The sequence below is a fragment of the Polypterus senegalus genome, chromosome 1, assembly GCF_016835505.1.
Source record: "Polypterus senegalus isolate Bchr_013 chromosome 1, ASM1683550v1, whole genome shotgun sequence".
Lineage (NCBI taxonomy): Eukaryota > Metazoa > Chordata > Cladistia > Polypteriformes > Polypteridae > Polypterus > Polypterus senegalus.
In genome coordinates this window covers 125,923,800-125,941,380 of record NC_053154.1, presented here as the reverse complement: position 1 = coordinate 125,941,380, position 17,581 = coordinate 125,923,800, and the positions used below count along the sequence as shown (strand labels likewise).

General features: G+C 37.4%; 1 protein-coding gene across 1 annotated transcript in view; it reads right to left on the bottom strand.

Moving 5' to 3' along the window:
- LOC120532498 (extracellular calcium-sensing receptor-like) overlaps positions 1-17,581 on the bottom strand; it is a 39,380-nt gene that overhangs the window by 381 nt on the left and 21,418 nt on the right. Inside the window, exons 8-13 of the mRNA XM_039758574.1 lie at positions 16,443-17,252; positions 16,137-16,364; positions 14,787-14,910; positions 9,732-9,838; positions 1,448-1,666; positions 347-494 (exon numbers count right to left, since the gene is read on the bottom strand). Of these exons, the coding sequence (XP_039614508.1) occupies positions 347-494; positions 1,448-1,666; positions 9,732-9,838; positions 14,787-14,910; positions 16,137-16,364; positions 16,443-17,252 (1,636 nt within the window). The remainder of the gene's footprint in view (positions 1-346; positions 495-1,447; positions 1,667-9,731; positions 9,839-14,786; positions 14,911-16,136; positions 16,365-16,442; positions 17,253-17,581) is intronic.

Below are 17,581 nucleotides of genomic sequence, written 5' to 3'. Positions count from 1 at the left end.
TAAAAAGATGCTAGACAAAACCTATTTACAATGATAATAAATGGCTTTTTAAAAACATAATTAAAGGGAAAATTTTATTTCAGAATAACACAGTACAACTTTCTAATACAATGAAGAAAATGGAACCTGGAATTCACAAATCAATAGTTACTGGCAAAGAGAGCAGCAACAATATTTTGCATGAAAATTTTTCAAAATTTGCCTTACTATAATATAGACTTGGTCAACTCAAACTTTAAACAACTTCAATTTGACTTTCATTTAGGCCTATCATGCTGCAACACTGAGTAAAGTGCATAACTAACTATAAAATGAGTTTGAATAAAATATCCATGACAAATTTTACCCTCATCGTGCATATGTGGAGGCTTCAGGAACTTCTTCGTTACACCATAAAACTGTGCTTTTCCATAAAAACTGGTCCATCTGCTCTTAACTTCTGTGATGTAGTTAAGATTATTCCAACTAAGAATACAACACATTTGATCCATTACCTATAAAATAAGCACACTCTAAGTCAGCACATATTTTGTTTTAAGAAACCATTTTCAAAAATATTTCAGTCAAATGTCTGTGTTTTATGTACTTCATGATCCAGTTCTTTAAAGCATGGGTAAGCCTCCCATTGAATCTATAAATGACCTCTGTGTATTAAATTCATGATCAAGGAGCTGGGTGACTGCAAATTTATTTGGCTTTGGCTTCTTGTAAAGGTCCTGTAGTGTGTTGTAGTGCCTGGCCTGTATTTAGTGGTTGTCAACAGCTGCAAAAACATATACATGAATAATCAAATCAGTTGTGTTTTCTAAACAGTCTGAACTAAGATGGGATATGACCATCTCTATTCTGCACTTACCAGATGGTTCACATTCTTTCTCTGCTGTAACTTCTTGGGTACAACTAGAAGGTGGCACATTAACAAGCGTCGCTGTATAACAATAGAATTCCCTGATGATGCAGTGGAATCGGCCTCGCCTGAATTCTCGACTTCAGCAGCATCAGGCTTGTCAGTGGTGACGCCGAGACATCTCTTTATTTATTTGAGGCATACAGCCCTGTCGCTTCTGAGGTGTGCGGATATTCTGTAGCCTTTTCAGGAATTGTTTAAACACAGGTTCCTGTAATGAGATTCCACTCTTTTAAAAAGTGTGCAAGTGAATACAAGGTGTGACTGCTCAGTCTAAATCCCCTATAAAAACAAGTTACTTACACTCACCCATGAATTTTGATCTTCAGCTGCACATAGCTTTGGATAATACTTGACTATACATTTTGCCATTGAAGAAACCTCATGTTTGGAGGTATATTTGTCTTCCCTTGTTGTTGTCCTCAGTATGGGCACTATGCTGGTCACTGTATTTCTAATTAATCTACAGAGAAGATCCTTTGAAAGAATACAGCACTCCTCCTTCTCTATGTGCTGCAGTTAAAAGTAATGTGTTCTGACCTGCTGCAACTCACTGTTACTATGAAATATGTATTCAGGGCTTGGTAGTTGAATGATTCCAGAGGGGCTGGCTTCTCTTAAAAGTTTTCTGGAACATCCTTGCTCACATGATTGAGGGGTAGGTGAAAGACTGGCATTTTTTAGAGTATTGCATTCAGAAGAGGAAGGAGATGTGCAGTTGTCTTGTAAGTTATCTTGCTGCAGAGAAAACTGCAGCTTCTGTTAAAAAAATACAGGAAAGGACATCGAAAATAGTCACTAGTTATCAATAAACTGTTTATGAATAATGAAAATAATAATGAACATAAATGCAAATATTTACTTTTATTTAACGTAAATGAAATTAGTAATCAAAAACAGCATTGCTCAAATATCTGACTGCTTATATTTTCATTGTTAAAATTTTTAGATAACTAAAAACAAGATAGTAGTCATCTTCTTTACCTCCTGATAAAACACAGAAACATGCTCAGTTATCTATTGATATGGAGTATTTTCACAATATGTTGTACTGAACTAAATAAATGCTACATGAGTACTGTTAAATTGTTACTTGTGTGTGCTAATTAACATGTAACACGCTATCATTCTCTGGCGCCATGATAAAGTTTATCAAAACATTTGTAAATTAATATAGACTTTGTATAAATTACAAACATACATAAATATGTGTTTACACAGAGATTCATATGGTGAGGTGAACATGTTGGGGCCCAGGTGTGACATTTTAAACTGCTTTTATTGAATTCTGGAAAATTTTAATTGAGAAGGTCCAAGCCCAAGTTTCTACTCTTCAAATTTCCACATCTATAAATATATTTTTTTGTTGTCATCACTTTCATATCATAAACATCCTCCTTTTCCCTATTATCATCCACTAGCAAAATACCCGCGCTTCGCAGTGGTGAAGTGCTGCCTTAAAATTTTTATTAAGAAGAAAATTAAACCTTTTAAACTGAGGGAAAATATACCAATAATTATTTGTTAAGGATCTCTTTGTATTCCACATTGTCAGTTCGGCCCTACGGTTGTAATATGACCAAGCTGTGCGCTGAGCTTACTCGTGACCATGCAACGTACAATTAAAAAAGTAATCTTGTCTCAAATCTCACAGCTTGGATTGCTGCTGTCATAATCGCTTTGAGTTTAATGGTTTGTTTCAATTATGACTGTATTTGCAGGACTTGTGTTGAAGTGACATTCGGCATCTGTCAAGCGTTGTAAGCATACAACCGGTTTCATCGATAACTTCACATCCAGATTTTGAGAGTTTAAACATTCATAAACATCAAAGTGTCCACTACTGAAATCATCACCTGTGAATCTAAGATGTTTAAGAGGCATTGGCGGTTGTCGAAAGGTGTAAAATATTTGGCCATTTCAGTACACTTGAAAGTGACAACTGAACAATTCAGCGGCAGCCATCAACTCACATGCAGAACCATAGGTGAAGGGCTTAAGCATTTCACTCTTATAGTGCTCCTGTGTAGTATAATTATCTCCTGTACCATCATCAGTCCACACCTTGAACCTGGCCCAGTCATTCAACACATAAGACACAATAGCCAAGTTTCCATCCAGTTTTTTGCGACGTTTTGTTATCGACAAGCAGAATATACGTAAAAAAAATGTGCGAAATTTGCTGTCTCCAGCCTGTTTCCATCCAACTGGCTTTTTATCGATAAAATGGTGTGCGTGATGGCGTCATCCCCCCCCCAAAACGAACTGACGCATAAGTTTTGTTGTATCGCGAAAAAAAATCTGCCCGTGAGCCGTTTCCATACATAATTTTGTGTATGTCGCAAATTATCTACCTTTTGTTTTCCACGTTACACCCCCTCCACTAAACAAAGAAACAAAGAAATGGAGAGATTATTTAGACAGTTTTTTGAAATTTGCCAGCTTACTGTTATTTCAGTTTCACAAATAATTGGAATTGTACATAATATCCGAAGGCGACAGCAGAATGAAGCAGTTGCTTGTCCGATAGCCCTAGAGCTCGAAGAAAGTACCCCAGTGCGACGAAACCCACGGGTATGGGAGAGACGACGGAATAAGACCTTCTGGGAGGAGGTGGTGGGGAGAAATCTCTGGATGCAACATTTTAGAATGACACGGTCAACGTTTGAGATGTTGCGTGGATTCATCAGTCCTGATGTTGCGCCAATCACAGGAGGCCATCGACCACCGGTTCCAACCCAAAAGCGGATTGCCATCGCCCTTTACAAGCTGGCAACCTGCGCCGAGTATAGAGTAGTTGGAGAAACTTTCGGGGTTGGTAAAACTACCGTCCATCGATGTGTATATGCTGTGTGCACCGCTATTAAAGAAAAATGAATATGGCGTTATATCAGACTTCCGACTGTAGCGGAGGCCAATGAAATTGCATACCACAATTCCTTTGTGCATCTTGTGCCACAGATTTACGGTGCGCTGGATGGCACGTATGTGCCTATTCTTCCCCCAACGGAAGGCTACCGCGATTACATTAATCGCAAATGGTGGCCATCTATTGTTCTCCAGGCCCTTGTTGATGACAGGTGCACGATACGAGACATTTGCGTTGGCACTCCTGGAAGTGCCCATGGTGAAGCTGTGTTTGCAGCATCGGATCTGTACAGGTGAGCCTACCTTTCAACATCCCTTCTCAAAGCGATAACAACTGAATCAGTACTGTAACCTGCTTTCCTTAAGGTTTTTAATTAAAACTGAAATTTGAATTAATACAAAATAACGACGTTTAATAAAAAAAAACTAAAGTTAATATTACTGTAATGAGAGAATTTCTCATATATGCTAAAACATCTGCCATTTAATAATAAGAAAAAAAATGTTTAGATAATGAAACACACGGTTTATTAAATATTTTGACTGGCACAGTAAACTACCTTTGCGGTTTTTGTATTATTTAGACATCCTGAGAGACACCCCCAGGCTACAGTTGATGTGGAGGGAGTTCAGGTACCCCTTTTAGTAGCAGGAGACCCAGCCTATCCGCTACTGCATTGGCTCATCACGAGAAATAACGAGGCTCTTCATCAGACCATGCGAACCGCTCCGCTATTCTTGTTTTGATTGCACGTGATGAAAATGTATCATGTAACACATTTATTTGCGTTAAAGCCCTTTTTTTCCGACAAAAAGTGTTTCCAATGTAGTTTTTGCGACATCTGAAGTATCGACATGGAATGTATGCGCTAAAGTTAAACGGAAAAATATTATGTCGACATGTACAACATTTTATCAATAATTAGCATTTCCATCAGCTAAAATTTGAAGCGCTAAATATTTTTTCGCAAAAACTCCTTGGATGGAAACCTGGCTATAGTTCCTCCGGATATCAAGAGTGAGCCTGATATGGTCGTGCAATATGTAACAAAGAGAATGGAAAAGGCAGGTGCTATCTCCGGGCATGGAAACCACTTGGTAAGTGACAGTTCTTTGATCGATGGTGATCACCTCGATAGACATGTTAATGGGGGTACAGTTGGAACGATAAAGGAAATGGGTACCTGAACAATGCAAAGTAAGTCTAAAATACCTACACAATAACTATAATCATAATAAACAAACAATTAAACAGCGGAGAAGCCGTGGATTAAAAAAAAAGGCTGTAGTTATCAGCAGGGAGATGTGAATCCCGTGGCGAAGCAAGGAAGGGAATGTAGAGATCGGAGTGACGGACGGCCTTATATAGGCAGGCAGCCAACAACGTAGGAGGTGTTGGGATGGGGGACCCAACGGCGTCTCACACGGTGACCAAGCTGCAGGCTATGGACGTATATATGTACGTAAGTAGGATTCAGTTAGCGTTGGGAACCCACCTACCAAAAATTCTTGAAGATGGGCCCATAAGTAACAAAGACCGTTGGAAAGATCAATATGTGGCGTCATACCAATGAAATAGGTACGTACATTGGTTTCGGTTAGCGCAGGGAAGCCGCCTACCAAATTTTGTGAAAATGGGGCCATAAATAAGAAAGTTCAACATGCCGGACGTTGTTGACCGTTATGACCGTTACACGTAGAATTTCGAAATGAAACCTGCTTAACTTTTGTAAGTAAGCTGTAAGGAATGAGCCTGCCAAATTTCAGACTTCTACCTAAACGGGAAGTTGGACAATTAGTGACGTTGGAAAGTTCAATATGGCGGCCGACAGTGGCGTCATACCACCGAAATAAGTACGTACATCAGTTTCGGTTAGTGCAGGGAAGCCGCCTACCAAATTTCGTGAAGATGGGGCCATAAATAAGAAAGTTCAACATGGCGGACATTGTCGACCGTTATGACCATTACGTGTAGAATTTCGAAATGAAACCTGCTTAACTTTTGTAAATAAGCTGTAAGGAATAAGCCTGCCAAATTTCAGCCTTCTACCTGCACGGGAAGTTGGAGAATTAGTGATGAGTCAGTGAGTGAGGGCTTTGCCTTTTATTAGTATAGATATTTCTCCACTGCTTGATCTCAAATATCATTAGGACATGGACACTTCTATTTCTTCTTGCTACAGGAGCCTTTAATTTCAACAAAATGAACATAGCAAAAGTGATAATAACTACATTGTTTGTTCAACAATATTTCTATAAATAAATAAATAATGCTGACCTCTTGATGGACTGCTGGCCATGAGGTTTTCTTCGAAGGAAATGTTCAAATCTTCACGTGAAAGTCCCTAGAAGATCTTCTGTAACATTTGCAACTTGAAAGCAACAGCGAAGACCAGTAATTCATTCATATTTGGACGTCATCTGCACAATTACCGGCAGTCATTTCCAACTCAGGTTTTAGGCTTTAAGTGCTAAATTTACAAATTTTTATAAGTTTAAGAGTTTCTTGAAAGATGGTACAAGTGCAAATCATGATACCTTTTTATAAATGTTTTATATTTTGTTTCTTTTCTGAACAAGTATATCATACTGAGTTTTTAGGCAAGTAGAGATGTCCTACAGAGGTACAATACAATACAATACAGTTTATTTTTGTAGAGCCCAAAATCACACAGGAAGTGCCGCAATGGGCTTTAACAGGCTCTGCCTTTTGACAGCCCCCCAGCCTTGACTCTCTGAGAAGACAATGAAAAACTCCCAATAAAAACCTTGTAGGGAAAAATGTAAGAAGGTGTATTTACCGTGTTGCCTGATCAAGGACACGATACATACGACTTACTAAGTTAATTTGTGAGTGTATAAAATTAGCAGGGCATTACATTTCACTCAGACTGGGGCCTTCACCTATGCCATTAAAGTAATAAAGAGCACTGTCTCACTCAGGGCTGGCTCTAGAATATCGGCGAAGCTGTACAAGTCGCGCCCAAACCGTCGACTTTTTTTATATGACGCGCACATATATGGTATTGATATCGAAGTTAAGGGGGATGGTTGTCCCCCTTGCAGTTTCAAGTTGAGCGATCTTTTATATTCAAGCAATGAGCTTGCAATTGTGGATACCTCAAAATCGATAATAATTTTTAAATACTGGCCTTGGGTCGTGTTCGCTTTTACTACTGGTAATAGCATGAGGTGCGTGCAATGCAGTTAGAACTTGGTACATTTTTAAAAGATAAACTTTTTTATAAATCACTGTAACAAACAAATAAATCCATGACATTTAACCAACATTTATTCCATAATAACTCTCTGTATATCTAACAATGATGGCGCTCAATAAAAAGAGCCCGGTGTTGCTGTACAGCCTCAAACCACTCATTAATGCCTAAAATGGTAAGAGAAGCGCTTAAATGTACCAATATGTTCGAAGGCAAGAACTGCGTGCAGTGGAAGTTATAATTCTGGCCAGTGTTTGCTGGATAAATTGCAAAGGTGAAAACCGGAAATGAAAAAGTAATTATATATATATTAAACACCTGCATTTATTTTTAAAATTTTATATAATGGTTACACAAAACTAGCTTGACCCACTACTTCTGTTTTGTGGCATAATAATTATAGGTATCAACGTGGACAGGTGAATTCTTATGGATTCATAAAAACAGATGCACTGCAGCAACAGTAAATGTCAATTAGAAACTTACCTTTTAATATTTCCAGTGTGACTTCGTCAAGTGAATCCATTGGTTTATATGCGGAAATATGTTACTTATCAGCTGCGAAGAGCAAAGCAGTATTTTAGCTATCTTTGTAACGCTGTTAATAACCTTATGGTGAGAAAGTTTCGAAATGTAACAGCTGATGCTCGGGAAAGCTAAGGACGCTTTGCAGGGAACGCTTTTACGCATGCTCAACGAAAGGTATGTTCCATTACATCCAAAGAAGGGGTCAAAAACAGCACTGGATATTATATTTGAAAAAAAAAACGTACTTGTAAAAATAAAAGAAATTGGACACTGCAAAGAAACTGTAATTATACCGTTAGCTTTTCATATACTCAACAATGTCATTGACGTAAATACATTTTTTTCCTAAAATAATTGAACGATCCTGTATATTACACCATATAACGGTTACAGTCGCTCAGCACTAGTACTTTTGCTGTTTAAACACCAAAGATGATTTGCCGTTGTTATATTTGCTGCTCATTTGTGGCTTTGATGCTGTGCTTTGTCATTTGAAATTAAAATCCCTAACCTGGATAAGTCCACCCGTTTTGTTGATGCTATGAAGCTGGTTAATGTTAATTCCTGTGAGTCTATATAACTGAAAAACAAAATATATATTCTTGTGAAGTTTTACCATGGGGATATCATTGAATTATGTAAAACTTTTAAAATCCCTAAATTCTTGAACTTTTCTATTTATGTTAATAAATTCCAGCAACACTGTTTGTATTAAGCCATTTATTTGACACAGTGAAAAAACTCTTGCATCAAACCACCAGAAACATATTTTATACAAGGATCATTTATTTTAAAATGTGGAAACCATTTTGATTTGACGAAAAATATTACCATTTGAATATAATAAAGTACTACCCTTTGCAGAGAATCCAGCTGTTAAATCATACTAGTTACAGAGAAAGGCCACTGAATTAGGTAAGTGTTAATCTGAAATGTCGTAGTTGTTAATAAAATCAAGGTTGTATTCTAAAACCTTTCTGGAATAAAAAGAGTTTAATTTAAGTCTCCGGTTTGTGTCTTACTCATTTCTTAAAACAAGATAAACCTAGAAAGTTTTGGTTCTTGAAATAAGAATACATGTCCTACTATGCTTATCACTGTAGTTGATAACAGGCTTTTCTCTCACAGTTGTGCTTTTTCAAGTCAAAATTTTCTTGGAATTACGCTTTATATCTAAGTCAGATAGCTTAAGACCAGTTATCTTGAATTAAGCTAAATAATCTAGCAAGTATCACTGCAACCTGAGATATTTAATCTCTTGGGGCAAAATATTAGATTTATTACCTTAAAATAAGAATTTTTTACTTTTAACAAAAAATGTTTTGCAGTGCACTATGCAACACAAAACCAAAGTTATGTATAAACACAGATGTTTATTGTTAAATAATATTTGCAGTTACTTTGTCTACTGATCTCAATCACTTTTTGCCGATTACAGATTTCTTTGAATTTTGTTCCGGCTTTAATAGTATAATATAACATTTGGGAGTAAAAATGCAGAAAAGCAAGGCAAAACTTGAGGCCAAGATTGCAAATATCTCAACAGCCACAGTGTATTTTCCAGGAGAGCTGATATAAGCTGGTATAAAAGTCAGCCAAACTGCACAGAAGATGAGCATGCTGAATGTGATGAATTTTGCTTCATTAAAATTATCTGGTAATTTACGAGCTAAAAAGGAGAGCACAAAGCACAAAGCAGAGAGAACCCCTATGTACCCCAACATAATATAAAAGGCCACTGTTGACCCAAGGTCACACTCAAAAATGACTTTGTGCTTATATGATTTTACGTTTAAGGAAAAAAATGGTGGAGAAGTTATTAACCAGACCGTGCACATGAAGGCCTGAATAAATGTTAAGATAAAAACACTTAATCTTTGTCGAAGGGGACCAAACCATTTCATAACATTAGTACCAGGATGTGTGGTGTTGAATGCCATTAAAACAACTATAGTTTTTGCTAAGATGCAAGATACACACATAACAAATGTAATCCCAAAGACTGTATGACGTAATATACAGGACCAATCTGAGGGCTGGCCAATGAATGTGAGGGAGCAAAGGAAGCATAATGTTAAAGAAAATAAGAGGAGAAAGCTTAATTCAGAATTATTGGCTTTCACAATAGGAGTTTTTCTATGGCAGAAGAAAACAAATGCTACAGACACAGTCAAGCAAGCTCCAAGCAGTGTAAACACTGTCAGTATTACTCCCATGATTTCTCCAAATGTTAAAAACTCAACATCCTTCATGATGCATTTATCTTTTTCCTCACTGGATCTATATTCCTCGGGACACTTTAAACATTCAATAGAATCTGAAAAACAAAAGGAAAACAAGAAACTGCAAAATTAAACCTATTGCAATCATTATAATACAAATCAGGAATCCTATTGTAAAATACAATTCTGGTAGACCTAAATGCAACACAAACAAAACTATTTTAAGGCATTGTTTTCTGCCATTTTATTTCTGGGTTCTGCTTCACAGTTTTACAGACCACGTGCAATTGTTGGCTAGTAAAGTTCTCAATATGTTCTCAACATGACCAACCTTATTTTTGTGCATCAATTAATTAATGTATCTAAAGTGTTCCTGTGTGGATGAGTGCATTAATGTATCCTGTGAAGGACTTCTATTTCTATTTCATTTCTTCTATTTGTTTCATGCCTAGCAACCAAAGCTGATGAGATATAGGTTTATAGAACAGATGGGTGAACATTATTTTGTAGGTATGGGATAGCCAGCATATTATGAAAATATTCTGCCATTCATATATATATATATGTATATATATACACTATATATATATTATCTATAATAATAAAAGGCAAAGCCCTCACTGACTGACTGACTCACTGACTCATCACTAATTCTCCAACTTCCCATGTAGGTAGAAAGCTGAAATTTGGCAGGCTTATTCCTTACAGCTTACTTACAAAAGTTAAGCAGGTTTCATTTCAAAATTCTACACGTAACGGTCATAACGGTCGACAACATCCGCCATGTTGAACTTTCTTATTTATGGCCCCATCTTCACGAAATTTGATAGTGGCTTCCCTGCGCTAACCAAAACCGATGTACGTACTTATTTCGGTGGTATGACGCCACTGTCGGCCGCCATATTGAATTTTCCAAACGTCACTAATTCTCCAACTTCCCGTGCAGGTAGAAGGCTGAAATTTGGCAGGCCCATTCCTTACAGCTTACTTACAAAAGTTAAGCAGGTTTCATTTCGAAATTCTATGCGTAACGGTCATACTGGTCAACAATGTCCGCCATATTGAACTTTCTTATTCATGGCCTCATCTTCACAAAGTTTGGTAGGCGGCCTTCTTGCGCTAACCGAAACCAATGTACGTACTTATTTCGGTGGTATGACGCCACTGTCAGCCGCCATATTGAACTTTCCAACGTCACTAATTCTCCAACTTCCCGTGTAGGTAGAAGGCTGAAATTTTGTACTTATTTCGGTGGTATGATGCCACTGTCAGCTGCCATATTGAACTTTGAGCGGAAACCTATGTCCGTACTTATTTCGTTGGTATGACACCACTGTCGGCCGCCATATTGAACTTTCCAACGTCACTAATTCTCCAACTTCCCGTGCAGGTAGAAAGCTGAAATTTGGCAGGCTCATTCCTTACAGCTTACTTACAAAAGTTAAGCAGGTTTCATTTCAAAATTCTACGTGTAATGGTCATAGTGGTCAACAACGTCCGCCATGTTGAACTTTCTTATTTATGGCCCCATCTTCTCGAAATTTGGTAGGCAGCTTCCCTGCACTAACCGAAACCAATATACATACTTGTTTCGGTGGTATGATGCCACTGTCGGCCGCCATATTGAACTTTTCAACAGTCTTTGTTACTTATGGGCCCATCTTCAAGAAACTTGGTACACGGGTTCACAACGCTAACTGAATCCTACTTACGTGCATATACACGTCCATAGCCTGCACCTTGGTCACCGTGTGAGGTGGCGTTGGGTCCCCCATCCCAACACCTCCCACGTTGTTGGCTGCCTGCCTATATAAGGCCGTCCGTCGCTCCGGTCTCTACATTCCCTTCCTTGCTTCGCCACAGGATTCACGTTTCCCTACTGATAACTACAGCCTTTTTGTTTAATCCACGGCTTCTCCGCTGTTTTATTGTTCATTTATTACGAATATAGTTATTGTGTAGGTATTTTAGACTTACTTTACATTGCTCAGGTACCCATTTCCTTTATCAACCCCCATTACCTTGTCTATCGAGGTGATCACTATCAATCAAAGAACTGTTACTTACCGAGTGGTTTCTATGCCTGGAGATTGCACCTACCTTTTCCATTCTCTTTGTTACATATTGCACGGCCATATCCAGCTCACTCTTGATATCCGGAGGAACATTCTGTCTTATGTATTGAATGACTGGGACAGGTTCAAGGTGTGGACTGATGACGGTACAGGAGATAATTATACTACACAGGAGCTCTATAAGAGTGAAATGCTTAAGCCCTTCACCTATGGTTCTGCATGTGAGTTGATGGCTGCCGCTGAATTGTTCGGTTGTCGCTTTCAAGTTTACCGAAATGGCCAAATATTTTACACCTTTCGAAACCACCAATCCCTCTTAAACATCTTAGATTGACAGGTGACGATTTCAGTAGTGCACACTTTGATGTTTATGAATGTTTAAACTATCAAAAGCTGGATGTGATTTTATCGATGAAACCGGATGTGTGCTTACAACGCTTGACAGATGCCAAATGTCACTTCAACACAACAAATCCTGCAAATACTGTCGTAATTCAAACAAACCATGAAACTCAAAGCGATTATGACAGCAGCAATCCAAGCTGTGAGATTTGAGACAAGATTACTGTTCACATGGCCAACTGTAAGTTACATGCTCAAGAGTAAGCTCAGCACACAGCTTGGTCATATTACAACTGGAGGGCCGAACTGACAATGTGGAATACAAAGAGATCCTTAACAAATAATTATTGGTATATTTTCCCTCAGTTTAAAAAGGTTTAATTTTCTTCTTAATAAAAATTTGAATGCAGTACTTCGCCAGTTGCGAAACGCTGGTATTTTGCTAGTATATATATATATATGTATATATATATATATATATCCATCCATCCATCCATTTTCTAACCCGCTGAATCCGAATACAGGGTCACGGGGGTCTGCTGGAGCCAATCCCAGCCAACACAGGGCACAAGGCAGGAACCAATCCTGGGCAGGGTGCCAACCCACCGCAGATATATATATATATATATATATATATATATATATATACAGTGGAACCTCGGTTCACAACCATAATTCGCTTCAAAACTCTGGTCGTAAACCGATATGTAATTTCCCTCATAGGATTTATGTAAATACAATTAATCTGTTCCAGACTGTACAAACTATATGTAAATATATATTTTTTAAAGATTTTTAAGCACGCATATAGTTAATTATACCATAGAATGCACAGTGTAATAGTAAACTAAATGTAAAAACACTGAACTGAAACAGAGAAAACTAACACTGCAAGAGTTTGCGCTGTAGCGCTACGAACCGCTTGCTAAAAACACTTTTTTTTATAAGTTTTAAGCACAGGGAAAAAAATGAACATTTCAAAAATCCGTAACTTAATGAACCACCAAGAAAAGTAACACTGCAACAATGCACGCTACGAACCGATTGCTGTAAACAGAAGTGAAGTGGAGGTTAAAATCCAATAGAAAAAAGTCTTCATTAAATACAAAAAGGTTAAAACAATGCTCGGATCTGTCTCTTTAAAAGCAAGCCTTATGTGTCCAGCCATCTCTCTCTCTCGCACGCGCGTGTGTCTCTGTCTCTCACACGCGTGTGTCTCTCTCTCGCGCGTGTGCGCGTATGTGTGTGTCTCTTGCGCACGCGCGCATTGGTGTGTGTATCTCACGTGTGTGCGTGTGTCTCTCTCGCACACGTGTGTGTCTGTGTGTGTCTCTCTCTCTCACGCAAGTCTGTGTGTGTGTGTGTGTGTCTCTCTCTCTCTCTCGTGCTGTACAGGGAATGCATAGGGAGAGACTGAACACTTGCGGAATCATCGGCACGCACAAACCGAAAGGGAAACTGGCTTGTTCGTATTGTTTTGGAGCTGAAAACATCCTGCAGTGTTGGACTGTATAAGTGTGATTCATGTAATCTCAAAATGTAAGTGCTTTGAACTAATTCTATATGTATGATAAAATAATTCTAAAAAGACTAGATTGATCTGGTGAATGTTTATTGAGATTTTTGTGTATTCTGATAAAGGAACATATAAAGTATGCCTTGAGATGGAAATTTGTAAAATACAGCAATTCTTCAATAAATGATGTAGAAGCGTTACAGGATTATAGTTTGTTATAAGAAATTTCATTATTGGAAGTAAACATATCAGAAGAAGCAATACGGATACGTATTTTTAATGCCATTGGTGGGGTGAAGGGCATGCCATTATTCATCTGCCTTGGCCACCCTCCACCACAGCTGATCATCCTCACTCCCTTCCATGCAGCTCCACATGCTCCTATCAGCCTTATTCACAGCCTGCACATTCACGTCATTGGCTCTGCCATTCACCTCACTTGGGACCACTTTCCCTAACTACTGTACATGAGCTGATCCAAGCCAGGATACTTAAGGAGAGTCATTGATGGCCACACATGCATTCCAATGGATTTTCGCAGAGGAAAACCACCTCCTGCTTGTAGGAACGTGCTCTCTATACCTACCCCTTTTTATGCCTTGCTCTGGCACCCTTTCACAGCCCAGTGCTAAACCTAATGATCTGACTACATGGCATTTCTTTTTTCCAGCTTCTACCATCTTTACAATCTTAGTTTTAGTTTCTTAAAGATATTAATTCATATTTTGCAACATATTAGGCAAGTTATGTTTATTACTTTATAAAAATATTAAAATAACTGCAGTACATCTAAAATAACACTGCACTCACATATAGTAACTTCACATTCTACAATATCACTAAACAGTATAGAGAGGGTGCACTGCGACTACCTTAGCAACCTAGTTGAACATATAAATGCATGTTCTGCATTTTTTCCAGTAAAGTAGCGTTTGAGCTGATTCATTAGGAGAGGTATTAAAGTAAAACTAAAATCACTAAAGATGTGATATTTGCCTAACCTTTCCAGTAATTCCATGTAACAGTTGCAGGCAGTTTAAAGTGTTATTAATATGTAACTTTCTCTTCATTCATGCAAGTTATTTATGTTACATATTATTGAAGACTTACCTGTTACATTGCTGATTTCTCCATCTGCACAGGGTATGCAGTCAAAACAACAGATTGGCCTCCCTTGTTGAATAGCCTTATAGGTTCCTGGTTCACAGCTCTTACTGCATTCTGATTTTGGCATCTTGGAAAAAAAGGCAAAAGATGGTAATGCCACTACATTACGATATCTACATAAACTAGCAAATACAGTAAATGACTCATTTGAGTGCATGATTGTTGCACACTAAAGTTCACATACACTTGAAATCCAATTTATTAAGTACAACCTATTTGGAGCATGGATTGAACTAGAAAGAGTTTTGGGATGTTTGATCAAAGCTGACAGAATATCATTAAGTAGTTTCTGCAAATTTTTCAGACACACGCCCATGCTGCAAACTTCTCATTCTGTGCTCTATTAGACTGGTATCTGGGAGGAAAACTTACACCACTGTCACGTTTGGGGAAACAGTTTGAGTGAGGTGCATTTTCTGACATGTTGAATTATTCTGTAGGAAATGTACATTTGAAAAGGGTACACTGAGGCCATTAAAGAATGCAACTGATTAGCAGCCTGATTAGATATTTTATGGTCACTCTGAATTAATAAATAAATAATAAAATTAAAAAAAAAAAATCTGCATGCAATCACCCTCACAACAGTATTCTGTACTGTTGACACTAGACAGGATTAATCCAGCAATCCATCTGATTTACAACAAATTTCAGTTCCAACATTCAATAATCCAGTTTGCTTTTTTCTTGTTTTGGTGTTCACACGTCAACAGTAGTTGCAATTTTCTGCTCATACCTGAGAAAAGTGTATTCCAGAAGGCCTACTGCTGCTCTGTCCATTTACTTCTGGGACTTTTAAAGATGCCTATCTGTGCACCACTGTTGTGAAGAGCTGTTATTTGAATATTTGTGTTTTTTTGTTATCCTGAATGTGTCTGATCATTCTATTCTGATCTGTCTCATTATCAAGGTGTTTACAGCCACATTTTTGCTGCTTATTAAAGTTTTTTTTAATTATTAGTATTATTGTTATCACACCAGCACCTGTAAACTTTAAAGAATGTAGAGTATGAAAAGGCAGCTGTTTCTGAGATGCTCAAACCATTATGCCTGGCATCAACAACCACATGTCCGTCTAAGTCACTTAAATTACATATTTGCGCATTAAAATGTTGGGTTGAAAAACAACTAAATCCCAAAACCATATCTACATGGTATATACTGTACTGAGTATGCTAACTTAAAGCCACATGATTGTGTGTATTTGGAGGAGCAGGCTGCTTGAATTAATTAGTAGGTGTACTCAACAATAAAAATGACTTTAAAATGACATTAATAACTTAAAAATATTACCTTATTCTGTGATCCTGCCCAGATAATGGAGCTGTTATTAATTATAAGTTGTTTTCTTTCTGGTAGAGATGCATCATAGATTCCAACAGTTACAAATTTAATTAACCCTTCTGCATTGACTTGCCAGTTTAGTAATTCATAACGAGTCGCTGGGTCTCCATTATCATCAAAATAAACATTTTCTCCTTGCTTAGTTGTAAAGTTGACTTGTTTCAAGGACTGAAGTATCTGAAAAGTTAAGACATCAAGTTACTGTTACTACTAAGTGATAAAAGCAGTTAAATTTCATGTTGTTTATTATCTTACCTGCCATGGTTTTATTTCCAGAATTTCTGTGCAATTATTTTGTGTCATTTTAGATTTACCACATATGGATATATCATGAACTGCATGGATTAATGCATATACCCCTTTATAAACATTATTAGCAATTCTCAAATCTGAAACATCAGTGTACAGGTTATTTACTTGACTTAAGGTATCAGTTTTTTCACAAAGATTATTCATGTCAGTACTATTTTTCAGAGTCAAGCTGCAGTTAAAAATACTTTCCCAAACCTCATCCAAAATGGAGCTTCCATGATTTTCAGAAGGATGGAGGTTAATTAGAAACTCTTTCAAACCTGGTATCTGTGCATTGCTTGTTGCAAATCCAATGGCACCACCAAGAATTCTGTATGTTTCATTTGTTGCTAATTTGATATTAGAAATCCACCCTTCACTTCCTACCCATTGTAAGTCAGTAATATTCTGAATTAACATTTCCTGAATTAAATTCTCCAAATCTACAGAAGATGTGAAAGCCACAATAACTTTAGAAGTTGAATGTTTAATACTATTGACAGTTTCAAGGTATCGTTCTCGTGGATTGTTTCTAGAGATAATAGCAACATAGTCTATGCAAACACCTTCTAGCTGAACAGTTTCAATAAAGGTAGCCATTCCATTGATTCCATATTCATTGTCACTTCGTATTACTCCAATCCAAGTCCACCCGAAGTATTTCACCAGCTGTGCTAGGGCTTTGCTTTGGTAGTAATCACTTGGTATTGTTCTGAAAAATGTTGGAAATTCTTTCCTATTACTTAGGCAAGCACATGTGGCAAAGTAGCTAATCTGAAAAGGAAACAAATACCTCAAGAGAAAAGTATATATGTTCAAATTGTTTTATTTTTCATTTATATTAAAACAAACCTAAAACTTATCTATGAACTGGAAATATCCATCCATCTTCAGACCTGCTTAATCTAAACTCAATCTATTATAAGCCAGAACTAGTCGTAAGACTGTGGATATCTCTGGATGATGACAAATCACTTGGCACATCCAAAAAAACTCTTAATTGTGTGTATACAGTTGCTAATTAACCTAAAACGCATGTGTTGGATGTTTGCAGAAAGAAAGAAGAAAGACCCAAACAGACTGAGGGAGATTGTGCAAACTAC